Source organism: Elgaria multicarinata, chromosome 4 (assembly GCF_023053635.1).
Source record: "Elgaria multicarinata webbii isolate HBS135686 ecotype San Diego chromosome 4, rElgMul1.1.pri, whole genome shotgun sequence".
NCBI classification, from domain to species: domain Eukaryota; kingdom Metazoa; phylum Chordata; class Lepidosauria; order Squamata; family Anguidae; genus Elgaria; species Elgaria multicarinata.
In genome coordinates this window covers 92,666,652-92,684,037 of record NC_086174.1, presented here as the reverse complement: position 1 = coordinate 92,684,037, position 17,386 = coordinate 92,666,652, and the positions used below count along the sequence as shown (strand labels likewise).

The 17,386-nt window shown below is 44.7% G+C and overlaps 1 protein-coding gene across 1 annotated transcript in view; it reads right to left on the bottom strand.

Annotated features, from left to right (window-relative positions):
- METTL24 (methyltransferase like 24) overlaps positions 1-16,726 on the bottom strand; it is a 69,521-nt gene extending 52,795 nt beyond the window's left edge. Inside the window, exon 1 of the mRNA XM_063124786.1 lies at positions 16,410-16,726. Within this exon, the coding sequence (XP_062980856.1) occupies positions 16,410-16,724 (315 nt within the window). The 5' untranslated portion in view covers positions 16,725-16,726. The remainder of the gene's footprint in view (positions 1-16,409) is intronic.
- Between the last annotated feature and the right edge of the window lie 660 nt (positions 16,727-17,386).

Below are 17,386 nucleotides of genomic sequence, written 5' to 3'. Positions count from 1 at the left end.
CTAGTTCTAATTGTGCATGGAAATGACTAGTTTACCAGGGCAGGATCTACACTACTGCTTATAACAGTTTATAATAGTTATGACAACTGTTCAGGCCCAGGACACATTACATATACCGTTTTCATACTTTTTAAAAAGTGTTATATCCTGCTTGGTGTAGATCGGCTCAAGGTTATGGATGGGGCTCCACAATGTGTGAAATGACATCGGCATTTCAATGTGTATTTGAATGCACAATGAGATGTGCATCAGATTTATTCGCACGGCTCTTGATCCAGCAAGAGAAACACATGTGGATGCCAGTTTCTCTATGCAGATGTCTTCTCTAAATCTGGACAAAAGTTTCTTGCTCCTCAGTTAGTTCATTTTTTTCATATGAGAGTAACTTTTTAATAAAAGCAATTAATTCTGAAGCACAATATTAAAAAAAGAAATAATAATAGCATGTGCACAGATTATCAGAGTTCAAATCCCCAGGAAGCAATGCAATGCTGTTTTAATTCAGAAAATAATTTAGTTGTAGGGGATTAGTAAACAGGACGGTCTTTTAAGGACCAGTTCTTTTTGTTGCTGTTGTTCTTATTTTAATATATTGTACACTCCAGTGTTTCATTATGAAATGCTTTAAGTGTTATTATCTACAATGAGCCTTTGAGAGAGGGAAGATTAAAAAATCCACATATAAATAAGTGAGAAGTGCTAAGAATTATGGGCCTTGGAAACAGTTTGCAATCCCAACTATGATTTAATCATTCATTATTTACAGAGTGCACAGTTGGCAAGCAATATGAAATCTGTGGATTCATCAGGCCTGAATATTGACAGCATTATATAAACAGTAATCCAATTGCATTATGTAGTTAATATTTAGCATTCCTAGCATTTATACTAGGAATCTTACCTTTAAAGATTTGCCTGGTCAACGGAGCAGGGCATTCTGTTTGCTGCATTCCAGCCTCCAGCAATGGATATTAGGGGACTTTGGGGCTTGAAAACAAGTAGCATAACCAGATCTTACAGGGCTACTGGGAGCCAGCTGTAAGTAGTAACAGGGCTGAAAGGCAAATTTACTTTCTAGGGCAAGGACAGGGACACTTCTTTCAATCTAAGGGCTGAATTCCAATCTGGAAAAGGTCTCAGAGTCCGTGTTGCATCCTTGGGTAGGGCACAGAATGGATGTGGCCAAAATGTTGTTCTTGTCAAGTAACCAAGACTAAAGGCACAATCCTGTCCATATTTAGACAGAAAAAAAGTGCTACAACTTTCAGCATTCCCCAGCCAGCCATGAATTGTGTCTTTAGTTATCCTTTTCTCCCTTTATGACCTGTTAGTAATGTGCATCTCACAACACTTATGTTCTTCAGTGGCTGTTAAGACTTAGCAGTGACCAGAATTGTACAGTGATCCTAACAGAAGGAGACTGTATAAAAATAGGAAAACATTTTCAGCAGAAGAGGATGATATGGCTGGCTAGGAAATGTTGGGGGTTTAGAACTTTTTTCTGTCTAAACATGCATTAGCATTGCACCCTAAATCACTCAGCAGCACTTTCAAATATTATCCCAAATTCTAAGTCTCTGCTTGTATACTTAGAAGCAAGCATAAGGAAAATATCTACTCACAGGTAAGCAGGGCAAGCTTATGCATGACTACTCAGAAGTATACAAGACAAGCCTCAAAAGTAAGCAGGGAAGTCTCAGGGGCAAGCAGACTAAATTTAGGAGTGCCCTCCCCAGGCCTGCCTCTCACCCTAACAAGGGGGGAAATCCTTATCTCCTAAGACCTATGTGCCGGAGGGAAGGCAGAAGTGGAAATGCCCAGGCCATAAAGCTTATGCTGTCAGCTTTTAATTGGCCTGTCATAGAAAAATACGTAAATTCTGGTGCTTCTTTGGGGAGTTGGGATGGTAATGTTTGTTTCACTATTTAAAAATTGCAAACCACCTTGAGTGCCTTGGCAGAAAGTGATATAGAAATTAATTAATTAATTAATTAAATGGCGGGTCAAGCAAGGTGGAAGAAACTGGGCCTCTTCAAACAACATGCTAAGCCATGATTAGGCCACTAACCCTTTTGCAGCAAATAGTTAGTGAGCATGTTTAAACCACGGTTATAAAGCCACCATGGTTAGGAATGGTTCACAAGGCACGCTAAGCCATGTTTAGCTCAAAATGCTTAACCACCGTGGCTTAGCATGTTATCTGAACAGAATCACTATCTCTGCAGCCTCTTTTGCTGCTGCCGAATTCTTAAAGAGGAAAGATGGTTGGAACTCGGCAATCCTACTCCTGCTTCAGGTCCAGGGTGTCAAAACCATCATTGGCCATCACTGTTGACCATTCAGCCTATATCTCTCTGATCTCTTAACACTTATGTTGTCCGAACCACCAGAGCATTCCACCAAAGCCAGATGAGCTAACAAGCCAAACAAACCAACTTGTATATCAGTCTTACCCAGACAAACATTTGCCCATAAAGAGCATGGTGGTTGGTTTGTTTTTTCTTTTCTTTTGTATTGTTGATGCTTGACTTCAAACAGACCATTTCCCAGACGATAAGCTGAAAAACAGCTTTTGGGTCACTCACCCAAATGAACCAGATGCTTTTAATTATGAATCAGTAAAATCAAGGGCTTGGAGATTTTGATCTCTAACTCCAAAAGCATGTCTTACATTCAGTTGCCAGATTTTAGTCTTTTGCTTTGGAGCCTTTCAGGACTCTGGAGAGCACTACTACTAATGGCATATTATTTATATACTATGTTGCAAATCTACTCCTCTCATTTTCAAGCGCTTGAAAGCATAAGAACGGTTTTTAAAATCTTGAGGCCCACCAGGGTGCTGGAACTCTAGAAATTGGCCATTTGGAAACTTCCCTGGGCTGTTGAAATTAAAGACCTTTTTGAGTGGATCCAGCTGACACAGAACATCTGGCAACTCTGCATGTAGAAGCCCCATTAATCTCAGTGTTTTGTCATGCAGATTCTATATGGCTGACAGTATGTAAAGTGTGTTCCTAGCCTCTTAAAAGCTCTATAAAAGTATGGAACAGAAAGGTTTTCAGTCTAACAAAGAAGTGACATTTGCAAGAATTTTAAGAAAATAATTCTGGGGGTAGAGCTCCAGGCAGTAATTGGATTTTAATAGGCAACACAACACAGCTTTAGGCTGAAATCCAATGGTTCCTTGGAGGGGCCCTAGGATATGGTGGATCTCCCTCTCCACCCATGGAGAGGCACGTCCGTCCATGGCCAGAGGAGGAGGTCTGCCCTTGCAAACCTCTCCATTGCAGCCACGGAAACCTCTGCCACACTTGCTGCTCCACCAATGGCACTCCAGCAGCAGTAACAGCAAAAAAGGGGGGTGAATCAGGGGGCATGGCAGGAATTCATCAGGCCTGCTGGATCCAAAGTGCCTCTGCCTTCACTCAACACATCCCCAGAATAGAAGGGAAAGTATGGCGCACTTATTCCCACATCCCTAATTGAGACAGAATATCTGGGGGACGAGTGGAAACCCAACCAGGCAAAGAGGAAAACAAGAAAAATCAGGAAAAGGCTGCCCTCCCCGCTGCCTAGGGATGGCGGAGAAAAACACAACAGAATCGAAAGAGTTTCGCTTTCTGTGAATCCACCCTGCAGATTCCACAGCAGGCTCCTTTTTCCAAGTCACATGGATTCCATTGACTTGCGGACATCATCATCATCATTACTATTATTAGGAACGTTATGCAAATTTGGTTATAGAAAAATGTATAAAATAAAATAAAAGACACTGTCCAAAAATGTGCATTTCTTCCATAGGCTAAACCATGAAAATTCACATTTGGGGGGTATTTGCACATTTTGGAGGGATCTGCAGGTTTCTGCAAGTGTAATTTGCAAATTTGCTCAAATTCAGGAAATTGGGAAAATCCAATTCCGTCAACGATCGGATGATAGAATGAAAGGCATATGACTATCCTCAAAATGCAGACAGAAAAGATTCTACAAAATCTCTGCATTCCTACCCCTGCCAACGTGAGGCCAGTATGGCTTTGGATTTGGGTCTTTCGCCTGAAAGGATTGCCCTGCCGATTGATAGATTAGTATAAGCCAACTCTAAATGGTGAAGGTGTACTCAGTAAGTTGGTCTGTTTGTGGGCTTCTGCATAGGTATCTGGTTGGGAAACAGAACCCCAGACTAGATGGGCCTTTGTTCTGATCCAATAGGGTTCTTCTTACACTCATTGTAACTATTAGAAATGTTAATTTACTGATCATTTCTCCAGGTAATCCTGCATCTACGAATAGTTAATATTTTTTGAAGTTACATCCAATCACATTCTGGTTGTAGGACATGTATATAATCCTGATCAGTAGCCATTGATAGCCTTATCTACTCCCCCTTAAAGCCATCCAAGCATGACGGTGGCCATCTCCCCATCTCATAGCAGCAAATTCTTCAGTTTAAATATGTGCTGTGTGAAGAAGTACGTCCTTTTGTCTGTCCTTCATTTCCCACCATTGAGCTTCATCCCTATTATGAGACGCAGAGAAAACCTTTTCCTTATCCCCTTATCGCCCCTTTTTTTAAAAGCAAAAAAATCCAAATACTGTAACCTTTCCTCGCATGGATGTTGCTCTAGCCCCTGATCATTTTGGTTGCCCTTTTCTGCACCATTTTCAGTTCTATAATATCCTTTTTGAGGACTTTGCAGCATTAAAATTAGGCAATTCCAAATAGTAAGAGTCACCCAAAACACTCTCGATACATCCATACTGAGACCTTTGTTTTCCCTAAACTCTAATAAAAAGCAAAACATTAGGAAATAGGTATTAAGCTAGGGTTACTGATTTTTATTTTCTATCTCAGGATACAACTACTGCATGTTGATGATGTGATGATGATGATGCCATAGAAAGCCAGTATGCAGACAGGGTGAAGCTGTGTTCAAATCCCTACTCAGCTATGAAGCTCCCCAGATGGTCTTCCCTTGGACACCACTATCTCTCAGCCTCACCTGGCTGACTAGGTAGCATATGTAATAACCCAATGTATACCACCCTGTGATACTTATGCACAGGGAAAAAAGATCCAAATACTGTTAGCCAAATGAATGCCACTGGATGTTCATTGTACATTAAAAATGTGTGATAATAAAGTTGGTAACTGTTCAACTACCACTTCTATAAATGCAGCCGAGTTATTGCCACAAGTGTAGATTCAGAATTATAGCTTTTATTTCACTGGTTTTTATTCAAGGCCTTCAGCAGATTTGTATACAGGATTCTATTGCTCTAATAAATTATCTGGCTCATTAAAAAGACCAGCGTGTCACCTTGAGTTTATTCTCTCCAACAAAACCTGACTAGCATAAATAACTTCAAGCTGCATCAATATGTTACAAAGACCCTAAAGGCATGTGGCTATATTGTCTAGAAATTATAAATCAAACCAGCTTGTTACATACTAAGAAATTGCTCTAGTTATATTTATTATCTATTTTATGTTTTAGACCACTGGGAAGATTACAGATTATATTTTATAAAATACATGGGTGTATCTCTGCATGTCTTTAACAACTATAATACTATTCAGAAGTTTGTTAACAGTTATTCAGTGAAGTCCTGCCTGAGAGTTGACCAAGGGACTTCATTCTTACAGCACATGCTGTCCCCTATTTGAAGGCCTGCCAGAGGACTGTCTGGTTTAAAGGACTGCCCTGTTCAATTCCAGTTTCAAAACAAGGAACCATCAAGAACCATTGCCCATCAAACCTTAGCATCTGGGCAGAAGACTGAATAGGCAGGCACGCCGGTCAGCTGGTTACAATTTGTATTAAAATTAAAACAATTATTTTTAAATGTGCATCTATAGATATAAATTAGCCTATGCAAATTGTTTCCTCTTTCATCCTCTTTTTTAGTGATGCATTTCCTCTTTTGGGGTGGGGAGGTGATTCATAGTGGCCACCCTACCAAAGAAGTAGGCAAAGGTAATGGAGAACGGGAAACAGGAAGGGGTGAAAGGAGCTGAGACATTCTTTGGGGGGAGGGAGTGGGAGCTTTTCATCCTCCCACCACCGGCAGCTCGTCAACTTTGATGAGATTTTGCGAGGTGATTATAATTAAAGCATGTCATGCTATAATGACTTTCTGAACGAGAGCATTCCCCAGCTGCTTCTCAAACATTTATGAAGCAAGACTAATTTTTTTTCAACTTAAGGTAAGTATGCAAGGATCAAGGATATGCTGTGTGATCATTAACCTCGTAAGCTTGCAAGAGACATCACTGTCAGGATCTGCGTTATAATCAGAGCTTTCTGGTCTATTAACTGCAAATGAAAGTGCTTTAAAATTTAATTAAAAGATCAGTTCTTTTTCCCCCCTTGCCTAGTTATTCTGAAAATAATTCTAGGACTTCTGTATTTTCTCTTCCTTTCTTTCTCCCCCCCCCCTTATTTTTTTTTTAGGGGGCAGATGCTCTTGCTTTTGTACCTGGGACTTGATTATTTGCTGTTGAAGACAACTACCAATAAAAGGGCATCCTTTCACTACAAACATGACAATCTCTCTCAGTCTGCTCTTTTAGTCTGGCAATATTTGAACAACACCTCCCTGAGGTTTTCCATAGTTATCTATGCAAGTGCCTATGGCCTGACGCCACAGTACCTGGCATGGTAATTCTGTGAAAGCTCTCAGGCTAAATGGGTTTTGAGCACTGCAGAAGAGAAACAAGCGAGTTCTTAGAAAGCCCACATTTGCAAAAAGATAAACCACCATCAAAGTCTTCTCCTTCCGCACTGAAGCACGGTAAATATCTTTACTGTGAAACTCTTTGCTCATGCTTGCCTTTTCTCAGGGATTCTTGTACCGAAGGCGATATGCTGGGGAACACTAGTGGGAAGGCACTCATGGCCTGCTTGAGAGCTTCCCAGAAGCATGTGCCTTTGGTCTGATCCAGCAGGGCTCTTCTTCTGCAGTCCTTCACTCTGCCCATCAACGCCCTAACCCAGAGACGGTGGCATGCAAAAAGGTGTCGCATGTGGGAGAAAGAACTGCACACAGTGGCCTCATATAAGGGAAGTATGCAGAAGGGATCTGTCTTCCCTTCTGCATCATAAGGTGTGGTGGGAAAGTGCATTTAAGATATGCAGTGTGGATGGGAATCCACATCAGATCTGCGCTGAGCATGCGTGAGGCACTGCTTGTTCATTTCCTAGGATGGTGTCAGGAACGGCATGTGTAGACCTAATTGCTGAAAACAGGCATCCAGCAAGGCAGGGGTGGGCAACGTGTGGCCCTCCAGATGTTGCTGGACTGCAGCTCCCATGATCCCTCACAACTGGCTATACGAGCTGGGACTGATGGGAGTTGCAGTCCAATAATATCTAGAGGACAACAAATTGCTCACCCCTGCAACAAGGGCACTTGCATGTGCAGCAGCCTGCATATTCTGACCCAGCATAATGTTTGGCAGATCATACTGAGTCCAGTATGCCTTTCATGTGCCTTTATTTCAGCAGCAAGATATGCTGCTATCATATATTCATGAACAAAAAGTACATAATTTGGAGAACTACAGCAGGAAGGTCAAGGGAATATGTGGCCATGCTCAAACTCTTTAAACAACTTTCCCCCTTTTGTTTACTGTATCTGCTATTTGTGCAGTGTGATCCATGTATGTTTATGTTGAGTTCACTCCCAAGCCACCGTCTGGGATTTGTTTGCAAATCAAGAGGCTAATCAGGGATTTAAGAAGGTCAAAACAGCATAATGAGGCTACCCACATTTGAAATTCTGTAAATGTAACACAATTGTTATTTCAGAGATGGATGGCATTCGGCATTCCCTGTCAATGCACAGTGGACTAAAAGCCAAGATAATGAACGAAGGTACATGTGTGTGCAGCACTTGAGATTCCCTGCCTGAGTAAACATGGAATGTTGATTCAGGATTAACACTCTGAATCTGAAAAGTCTGGTGTCTCTGATCGTGTAAACAAGCGCTAGGAATGAATACAAATGGTCATGGTTATATTTTCCCTTTGAAGGATCCAATCCAGGCCCTGCGTCAGACATAATTTATTGGATCCATCTGTTCCAGAGTGGCATTTCCTAGTTTGAAAGATGATGCAAATATCATTATTACTATATACTGTATTGTTGCAATAATGTTATTGTTAAGTGTCCTTAAGGACTCAGTGCATGGTTGTTTGAAATGCTACATTTCCCTCTCATATAGAAAAATAAATCTGCATGAAAGTCACCTAGAGTGCATGATTTCAATTTTTAAAACAATAGAGTGTCTTGAGGCAACTTAAAGACGGCAGTGAGGCGTATGTGGGTCTCCTCTTGAAGTTCACTCAGAAACTTAAATTGGTGCAGACCAGACTGGTAATTCTATGGAACATTTCACCAAAGTTAAATGATCTCCATCAGCTGTGGAGTGTCTTGGTGGGCACAGTCAGCAGGTCTTGGCAGATGCCAGTGCACCCACAGGTGTCATGTTGAATCTTCTGCTCTAAGTGCATTTAGAGAATATGCAGGTGGTGGCCAGGGAAAGGGCACTACCACAGAAAAGGCCCTACCTCCCAGCAGAAACCCTCTTGGTGCTTATTTTGTTAAGTTTTAGGAGGCGAGGAGATGCTTCGTTTGCTCAGATGTTTAGTGATCAATGATGCTGATTCAGTTGTTTTAATGCATGCGTGTTTTGAGATTATTATATATTTTGCATTTTATTATGAATTATTGTTTTTTTTTATCATATCAAATTGTAAGCTCATTTTGTGAATTTGTTTAAAGGGAAAGACAGGATATAAATCCTCTAAGGGAAAAACTAATTTTAAAATGCTGAATGGGGGGGGGGCTGAAAAGGGAGATATTAAAGACCCCACCTAACAAAAGAAATGAATATCCAACCCATTAAATGTTATGGGCCTGTAACTATCCCAAAATACCTATGTTAACTAACATCAGTGTTCCCAGAATCAGACGCATTACTGCTCCCTGTGCAGAGGCCTCTCCCATAGTCAGTACTTAGTTACTGCTCAGGGGGATGAAGTCAACTCAAAGTTTGCTTGGCCAGCCTTCCCCATCCCGCCACTCTCCAGATGTGTTGGACTACAGATCCCATCATCCACATCCATTGTAGTCCAACGCATCTGGAGAGCAGCCAGCTGGGGAAGGCTCTGCTCGGCTGTTGTGTTGAAACAGCTCCATCAACTCCCAATCCATTTCTGAGCGTAAGTCAAAAAGTGCTGACGCCTTCCTTTCAAGCTCCATACCAGACTTCCCCAACCTGGTGGCTTCCAGATCATGGGAATGATGGGAATTGCAGTCTGACACATCTGGAGGACAGCACGTTGGAGAAGGCTGCCCTACACCTACACGGCTGAGCATGTTGCTCATTCCAGCCCACCCATTCCCTGAGGTCACACTATGCGAGGTCTCCTCCAGATGCTCCTCCTTTCGAGGTGGCAGCTGGAAAGAGATATTGCTCAATGGCCCTTCGGAATGTCTCCCCAGGGAGACCTTCCTGGTGCCCCAGCTGATATAATTCCAGTAAAGGCCCTTTTATTCTCCTAAGCTTTTAAAACATTTAAAACCAGCATGGAAATATTTATCCATCGTGCTTTATTTATTATGTTTTTCCTGCTGTTTTACTCTAATGTTTTCGTTGGTTTTTATAAACGATGGTATTGTTTTCATTCCTTTATTGTGAACTGCCCTGAGAGCACAGATGAACTCAAGGCACAGGATAAAAACCTAAAGAATGAATAAATAAATATGAAAAACAGACTTCTTTCTTCTCTTAGCTGCAGTTAACAGGATGCGTAGATTTGCCAGCAGCCACGAAGGACAAAGGTGTACATACGTGGGGCGGAAAGATGTTCTGCGGGCTTCTTTGAAATCTTTATCATACGCTCCTTTCCCACTGGGACATTTTGAGCCATACTTGAAAAGTCTATCACAAATATAAAGATGGCTTCATAGTTTCATTTTGCAAACCATAGCATCATCCCTCTCTCCACTGGTTATTCTTTGGATGGCTATGGCAGACACCGAGTTAAAGAATGTGTTTTCTTAAAACTAGAAAGTGCAGAAACATCTGGCTTCTTGGCAGATCCTAAGGGAAGTTATATTGGTAGCTCTGGTGTTCACCAGATCTATCACATGGTTGGGTTGCAAAGAACAACCTTTCCTTTTTTAAAATTGGTTTTCTCATGGACTTCGCTTAAAACCAGAAAAAATATACATGCAGTTGTAACATTGCATAATAGTGGCTTGAAGCGTAAGACTGATTTCTACTCTCAAATGTGTTCTTTAACGTAGTTCAAAATGTGAGTGAACCCCTGTGATTAATTACTTGCAGTTACAGAGGTAGCCTATAACTAAGGGCCCCCATATGAATGAGCAGCAGAGCTTTAAAAGAAAAAGCTAAAAATGTAACATCTTTTATGAATGGTCCCTATGGGGTTCTTTCTTTCCCCATAATTCATCAACACAAAAGCCCTGGTAAGTAGGTCAAAAGACATGGCTACAGTGTTTGTTGATAAAAGGAAACTGAACTTTTCCCTATATTTTGTTTCCCCCAAACAACTGAACTAACTAAACCTTGTGGTTTATTCAGGCTCATACTATGAGCATTATTTCATAGGGGTTACTCTCACCCAGCTTTGCCCTCCTGGGTACTCGGTGCAGCACCAGCATCGACTTGAGGGCCGGGGAGGGGGCGGTTGCCGTGGTCTATAGAAATACAATCTCCCTCTCTAGGCTTCCTGTTCAGTCGAGTGCTGGTCTGGAGTGTCTGTACTGTGTGTTGGGTACTCGAGACAGATTAGGGATTGTGCTGGTGTACCGTCCACCCCGCTGCCCAACAGTCTCCCTGCCTGAGCTGACGGAGGTTGTCTCGGATCAGGTGTTGAAGACCCCCAGGATGATGGTTCTGGGGGATCTCAACTTCCATGCTGAGGCTCCTGTATCCAGGGCGGCTCAGGACTTCATGGCCGCCATGACAACCATGGGGCTGTCTCAACATGTCATCAGCCCAACACATGCAAAGGGACACACACTCGACTTGATTTTCTCAACTGGGCAGGAGGATGGGGATCTGAAAGTGGGGGAATTAACATCTACCCCCTTATCATGGTCAGATCACTTTCTATTGAGGTTTAGACTTTTGACAGCCTTTCCCCTCTGCAAGGGTGGGGGGCCTATTAAAATGGTCCGCCCCTGGAGACTAATGGACTCTGATGGATTCCAGAGGACTCTGGGGGATTTTCCTGCTGGTATGGCTGGTGCTCCTGTCGAAGCCCAGGTCGCTCTGTGGAATGCAGAGATGACTAGGGCGGTTGACACGATCACGCCCAAGCGTCCTCTCCCTCTGAGCAGAGCCCGGTCAGCTCCTTGGTATACACCTGAGCTGAGGGCAATGAAGCAAGAGGGGAGACGGCTAGAATGCAGGTGGAGGAAAACTCGTGCTGGGTCTGATCGAACACGGGTTAGAGCTCACTATCGAGCCTACTCTGTGGCGGTGAGGGTGGCAAAGAGACAGTTCTTTTCCACCAGCATTGCATCTTCTCAGTGTCGTCCAGCGGAGCTTTTCCGGGTGGTTCGCAGCCTGTTACACTCTGGGCCAGGGCGTGAGATAGTTGAACCCTCGGTAGCACGCTGTGACGAGTTTGCACGGCACTTTGAAGATAAAGTCGCTCAGATTCGTCATGAATTGGACACCACACTTAATGCAGCTCCACTAGTAGAGGTGTTCAGAGCGCCGTCTGGTTCAGTTTTATTAAATGAGTTTCAGTTATTGAGGCCCGAGGATGTGGACAAGGTGCTTGGCCAAGTCCGGTCGACCACCTTTGTGCTTGACCCTTGACCCTCATGGCTCATTACATCAAATAAGGAGGGGATCGCCGGCTGGGTCCAGGAGGTTGTAAATGCCTCCTTGAGAGAGGGAGTGGTGCCGGCCTCTTTAAAAGAGGTGGTAATTAGACCACTCCTGAAGAAGCCTAACCTGGACCCGGAAGATGTTAACAACTACAGGCCGGTGGCTAATATCCCCTTCCTGGGCAAGGTGCTTGAGCGGGTGGTTGCAGGACAACTCCAGGCACTCTTGAATGAAACGGATTATCTAGATCCATTTCAATCGGATTTCAGGCCTGGTTTTGGAACGGAAACTGCCTTGGTCGCCCTGTGGGATGACCTCTGTCGGGAGAGAGACAGGGGGAGTGCGACCCTGTTGGTTCTCCTAGACCTCTCAGTGGCCTTCGATACCATCAACCATGGTATCCTTCTGGATAGGTTGTCTGAGCTGGGAGTTGGAGGTACTGCGTTGCAGTGGTTCCGCTCCTACTTGGATGGCCGATTCCAGAAGGTGGAGCTGGGGAATTATTGCTCTGTGCCATGGCTCCTAAGCCATGGGGTTCCACAGGGCTCTATCTTATCCCCTATGCTGTTTAACATATACATGAAGCTGCTGGGGGAGGTTATCCGGAGATGTGGACTGAGGTGTCATCAATATGTGGATGATACCCAGCTCTACCTTTCCTTTTCATCAAACCCAGGTGAGGCAGTGGCTGTTCTGAACCAGTGCCTGGGCACGGTAATGGACTGGATGAGGGCTAATAAACTGAAACTCAATCCAGACAAGACGGAGGTACTGTTAGCGGGTGGTTCTTCTGTCCAGCGAGGTGATGTTTGCCCTGTCCTGGACGGGGTTGCGCTCCCCCTAAAGGATCGGGTCCGTAGTTTGGGGGTGCTCTTGGATCCAGAACTGTCACTTGAGGCACAGGTGAACTCAGTGGCAAAGAGCACCTTTTACCAGCTTAGGCTGATATACCAGCTGCGCCCTTATCTGGACAGAGATAGCCTAGCTACAGTTATCCATGCTCTCATAACCTCTCGTTTGGATTACTGCAATGCGTTATACGTGGGGCTGCCTTTGAAAACGGTCTGGAAACTTCAACTGGTGCAAAACAGGGCAGCACGGTTACTAACAGGGACTGGCCGACGAGACCACATTACGCCAGTCCTTTTCCAGCTTCATTGGCTGCCAGTCCAGGTCCAGGCCCGATTCAAAGTGCTGGTATTAACATTTAAAGCCCTAAACGGCTTGGGGCCAGGTTATCTGAAGGAACGCCTCCTCCCATATGTACCTGCCCGGACCCTAAGGTCATCCTCAGGGGTCCTTCTCCATGAGCCCCTGCCAAAGGAAGTGAGGCAGGTGGCTACCAGGAGGAGGGCCTTCTCTGCTGTGGCACCCCGGCTGTGGAATGAGCTCCCTAAGGAGGTTCGCTTGGCACCTACATTATATGCTTTTAGACGCCAGGTGAAGACCTTTTTATTCTCCCAACATTTTAACAGTCTATAAATAAATTTTAACTTGGTGTTTTAAATTTGTAATTTTGCATTGCTGCTGTTTTTATCTGGTTGAGCTTTTATATTGTATTTTATATTATAGTTTTATACTGTTGTTTTATACTTTGAATGTTTTTAATTTTTGTGAACCGCCCAGAGAGCTCCGGCTATTGGGTGGTATAGAAATGTAATAAATAAATAAATAAATGAGCATTATTTCAGACATATGTGATTGAGATCCATATCAACCATTTAAATTTATTTGTAATTTGGTTTAACTAGGGATGTCATAGAAACCTGTTTGCGGGGGTGGAGTTCGCCAGGATTTCCTATTCTCGGCCCTTCCAGCTGTGGCAACCAACTCAATCTGTAAAGAATCAGGCCAGTTCACAGATTTCCCAGGAATTTTGCTCATTTTGTGGGGAAGGAAGATATCTGCAATTTGTGCATATTTCTGATTAATGTATGCAAATTATGGCCAAATGTGGATAATTTGCACAAATTCAGCCTCAAAGTGCACAAATTCTGCCATAATTTGAGCAAACTGGCCAGAAATTTGTGCAAGTTGCAGAACCTTCTGCAAGTTCCTGTAGTTTGGAAAATAGCCCGCCGCTTGGCTTACAGAAGCAAAGCAATGTCGTACACACTGCAGAACTTCATCAAACCAGCAAAGCACTAGATTTCCCAACGACGACCATCCCTTGTTTTAAATGGTACAGTGGGATGATAATGCTTGCACTTACAGCACAGTTTTATGCAGGGCTACTCAGGAAAATGGCCCCATTGAGTTCGATGGGAATAACCTCCATTAAATGTAATGGGGCTTACTTCTGAATAGATATGCACTGTTAAAGGTTCTGTCTTCCTTCTTTGTCTATGAAACTTGCTTTCTATTCTAATAGCCTTCTAGAAATACAAGGAAACAATAAGAGCTTCACATTTTTCTTAGCTTTCAAATGGATTTTGTTTGCAAAAGGTCCCGGATTCAGCCCCCGGCATCTCCAAGTAAAGACTGCTTCTTGGAACTGTGCATAGACACTGCCAGTCAGTGCAGACCACACTTCTGCATCCTGGTGCCTTCCAAATATGTTGAACTACCATTCCCATCCTCCCCCTTGCTGGCTAAGAATGGTGAGATTTGTAGTCCAGCACCTCTGCAGGGTGCAGGTTGGAGAAGATTGGTGTAGACAATACTGACCTAGAGGGACCAATTGTCTGACCTGGTATATTATAAGGCAGCATCCTATGTTCTTAAACCAGGGCTGGGCAACTTTTGGCCATCCAGATGTTTTGGCCTATTTACTTATTTATTTATTGCATTTTTATACTGCCCAATAGTCGAAGCTCTCTGGGCGGTTCACAAAAATTAAAACCATGAAGAGCATAAAAACAACAAGAATTTAAAACACAAATACAAAATACAATATAAAAAGCACAACCAGGCCTAATCAGCATAGCCAATGGTGCAGGATCATAGAAGTTGTAGCAAAACCTGATTCACAAGCATTCATATGTGTTTCAATGCAAGTGAAGACGGAGAAGCAGAAAAGCTGTGTAAACCCTGTTCATAAAATGCATGTCCTGCCTTGCCTTCACACATGCAGTTACCATTCCTGTGTGTTCCCACCCTTCATATATTTTACCAGGTTAACATGAAGGAAATTGGTTATAAAATGTGCCATCAGCAATGGAGGGCAGCACCCAACCTTCTCTCCACTGAACCATGGTTCAGAATGTCTGTCATATTTTAAAGAGTTCAATGACAGCCGCCAATTATCGTTTCTGATTAGTTAAGGACACTTGGAGGGTGCTTCTAGATGAGACTCTTAATGTACAATCACTCTAGTTCATTCATGGAGTTTCATGGGGGTAGGTTTAGATATCGTTATCATCGATTTGCATTCCTCCCATATTTTCCCACCACTATCATTAAAGAGGACAGAATAGTGCCTTTTGATCATTACAACAGTAGCCCTCTGTCTAGAAGGACACATAGAAGACTGAACAGAACTCAGATTCTAAAAACAACATTTCCCTAAAGTATGTGGCCATTTAGATCCAGTTTACCAAGTGATATCCTAGAAGCCTGAGCATAACCAACTTTACTTAAAAGTAAATCCCACAGCTTTCAAGCAGATTTCCTTCCAAGTTAGTTTGCTTAGGTCTGCAGCCTTACTGATGCAGCCTCAGGGAGCCCAGCTTTCTTTGTTCAAATCTGAACTCTGTCCTCATTACAGTCACACAGATCTTGCATTGCTTCTGCTGAACTGTCTCAAATGAGGAAGGCATTTTCTGTCCCTCACCCGGTAGGTCAATTTGCCTCTCATTATCGTTTTGCCCCAAACCCTGCAAGTCTGAGTTCCAAAGTTATAAGTAAACAAGTACACTTCCCCAAGCCTTATTTTTTGTAGGCAATTTCACCAGTAGATGTAACAACCTGAAACAATGCACCAGTCTAGCGCTGATCTAAGGGGTGTCTCTTATTGCAGAAAGTCTTGATCCTATGGATGCTCCATATGAACGACAGAGCCCCTCACTTTAGAAAGTTTGCTCTAGCAATCCTGTTACTAATCTCAGTGCATGGCTGGATTTAAGAAACAAACTGGACTGATGCACGTCTCCCATTTCAAATCATCTTATCTGGGACAAGTGAGAACTTTCATAACTCCGTGGAATGGAACTGATGTCCCTTATTTTCAGAGTATCCCCCACAGGGAAGCTAAGCAAAGATGTTAACTGGACAGTCTCAGTTTAAGAATTAGTTTTATTAACAAACTCAAGGGCCCCAAAACTTTATATATACTCTCTCACTGCCTCACGTGCCCCAGTGCAAACCTGAACGGAGTCTCAAGTGAAATTAAAAACCTGTTGACCCTAAGAAAAATCCAAAAATCCGTATTAGCGAAATTAAGAAGCCTTGGCAGTGTCAAATTGAGTAAGGAAGCCACCAACTAGCAGTTTGTGGGCTGTACCCAATGTTAGTCCAAATTAGGGTAGACCCACTGAAACGAAGCGGGCTTAAGACCAATATGGGCGAACACCCTGTTCCTCCGCCCCACTGCGCCTTACCTTCCTGCGCGGGGGCGCCCCCTGAAGGCAGCAGGTGGGCTCTGCGGGGCTCCTCCGGCGGCCGCTCCTGACGTAGGTGACCTGCCGCCTCCTGCCGGCGCTGGACGCCTCGTTCGCCCCGTGGACCCTGCGGCCAGCCGGCGGGAGTCCGGACTCGCGCTCCGTCACCGCGGGCTTGGCATCGACCCCCGCCCAAGAGCGCCTGAGCCCAAGTCGGAGGCACAGGACGAGGGTGGCCGAGAGCAGCAGGCAGAGGCGGAGAGCCAAGCCCTTGCCCCGCCGCCAGTCCTGGGCCGCGCAGCGCCACGCGCTCATCCTCCTGCCGCTGGACGCGGGGGCGGCCGCGCGGGGGCCGGGCGAGCAGTGGGAGGCTGCGGCTGCGGCGGCCGCGAGTCTCGTCCCCGCCTGGCTGGCGGCGGTGCACGTGCCTCGCGGAAGGACACATGCCGGAGCAGGCGCTCTGGGAGGTCCCGGAGAGACGTCGGGGAAGTTTGGGAGCCGCGAGGCCCGCCCCTCTCCCGCTCCCGCTCCCGCCGCCTGGAGGAGGACTGCACGCGCCGCGGGGATGTGCGGATCCCTCCTTGGCAGGGCGGGCACTCGGGCAGCTGCTGCGCAGGAGGCAGAACTGCTCAAGCACAGCCGTTTCCTGGCGAGGAGGAACGGAGCCTCTCCTGCCAGTTCCGCAGCTTTGGAGAGGCGCGCCAGCGCTCCTGCTACCGGACTTGGAAGCGCCGACGAACGTCTGAACGGAACGAAAGTTCACGGGAACAGACGCTTCTCCCCCCGCGACCAAACTTTCCTTCCGCGCTGCTGGGGGAGTTTTGACTCGATGTTCGTCTCCGTTTCGTTGTTCGTTGTTTTGTTATTAGTTGCGGGGTGCTTGCTAAAGCCAGGGCTGGGGAACCTGTGGTCTTCCAGCCTGGCCACTAGTACTGGGAGTCAACATCTGGAGGCTCACCCGTTCCTCAGCTGGAAAG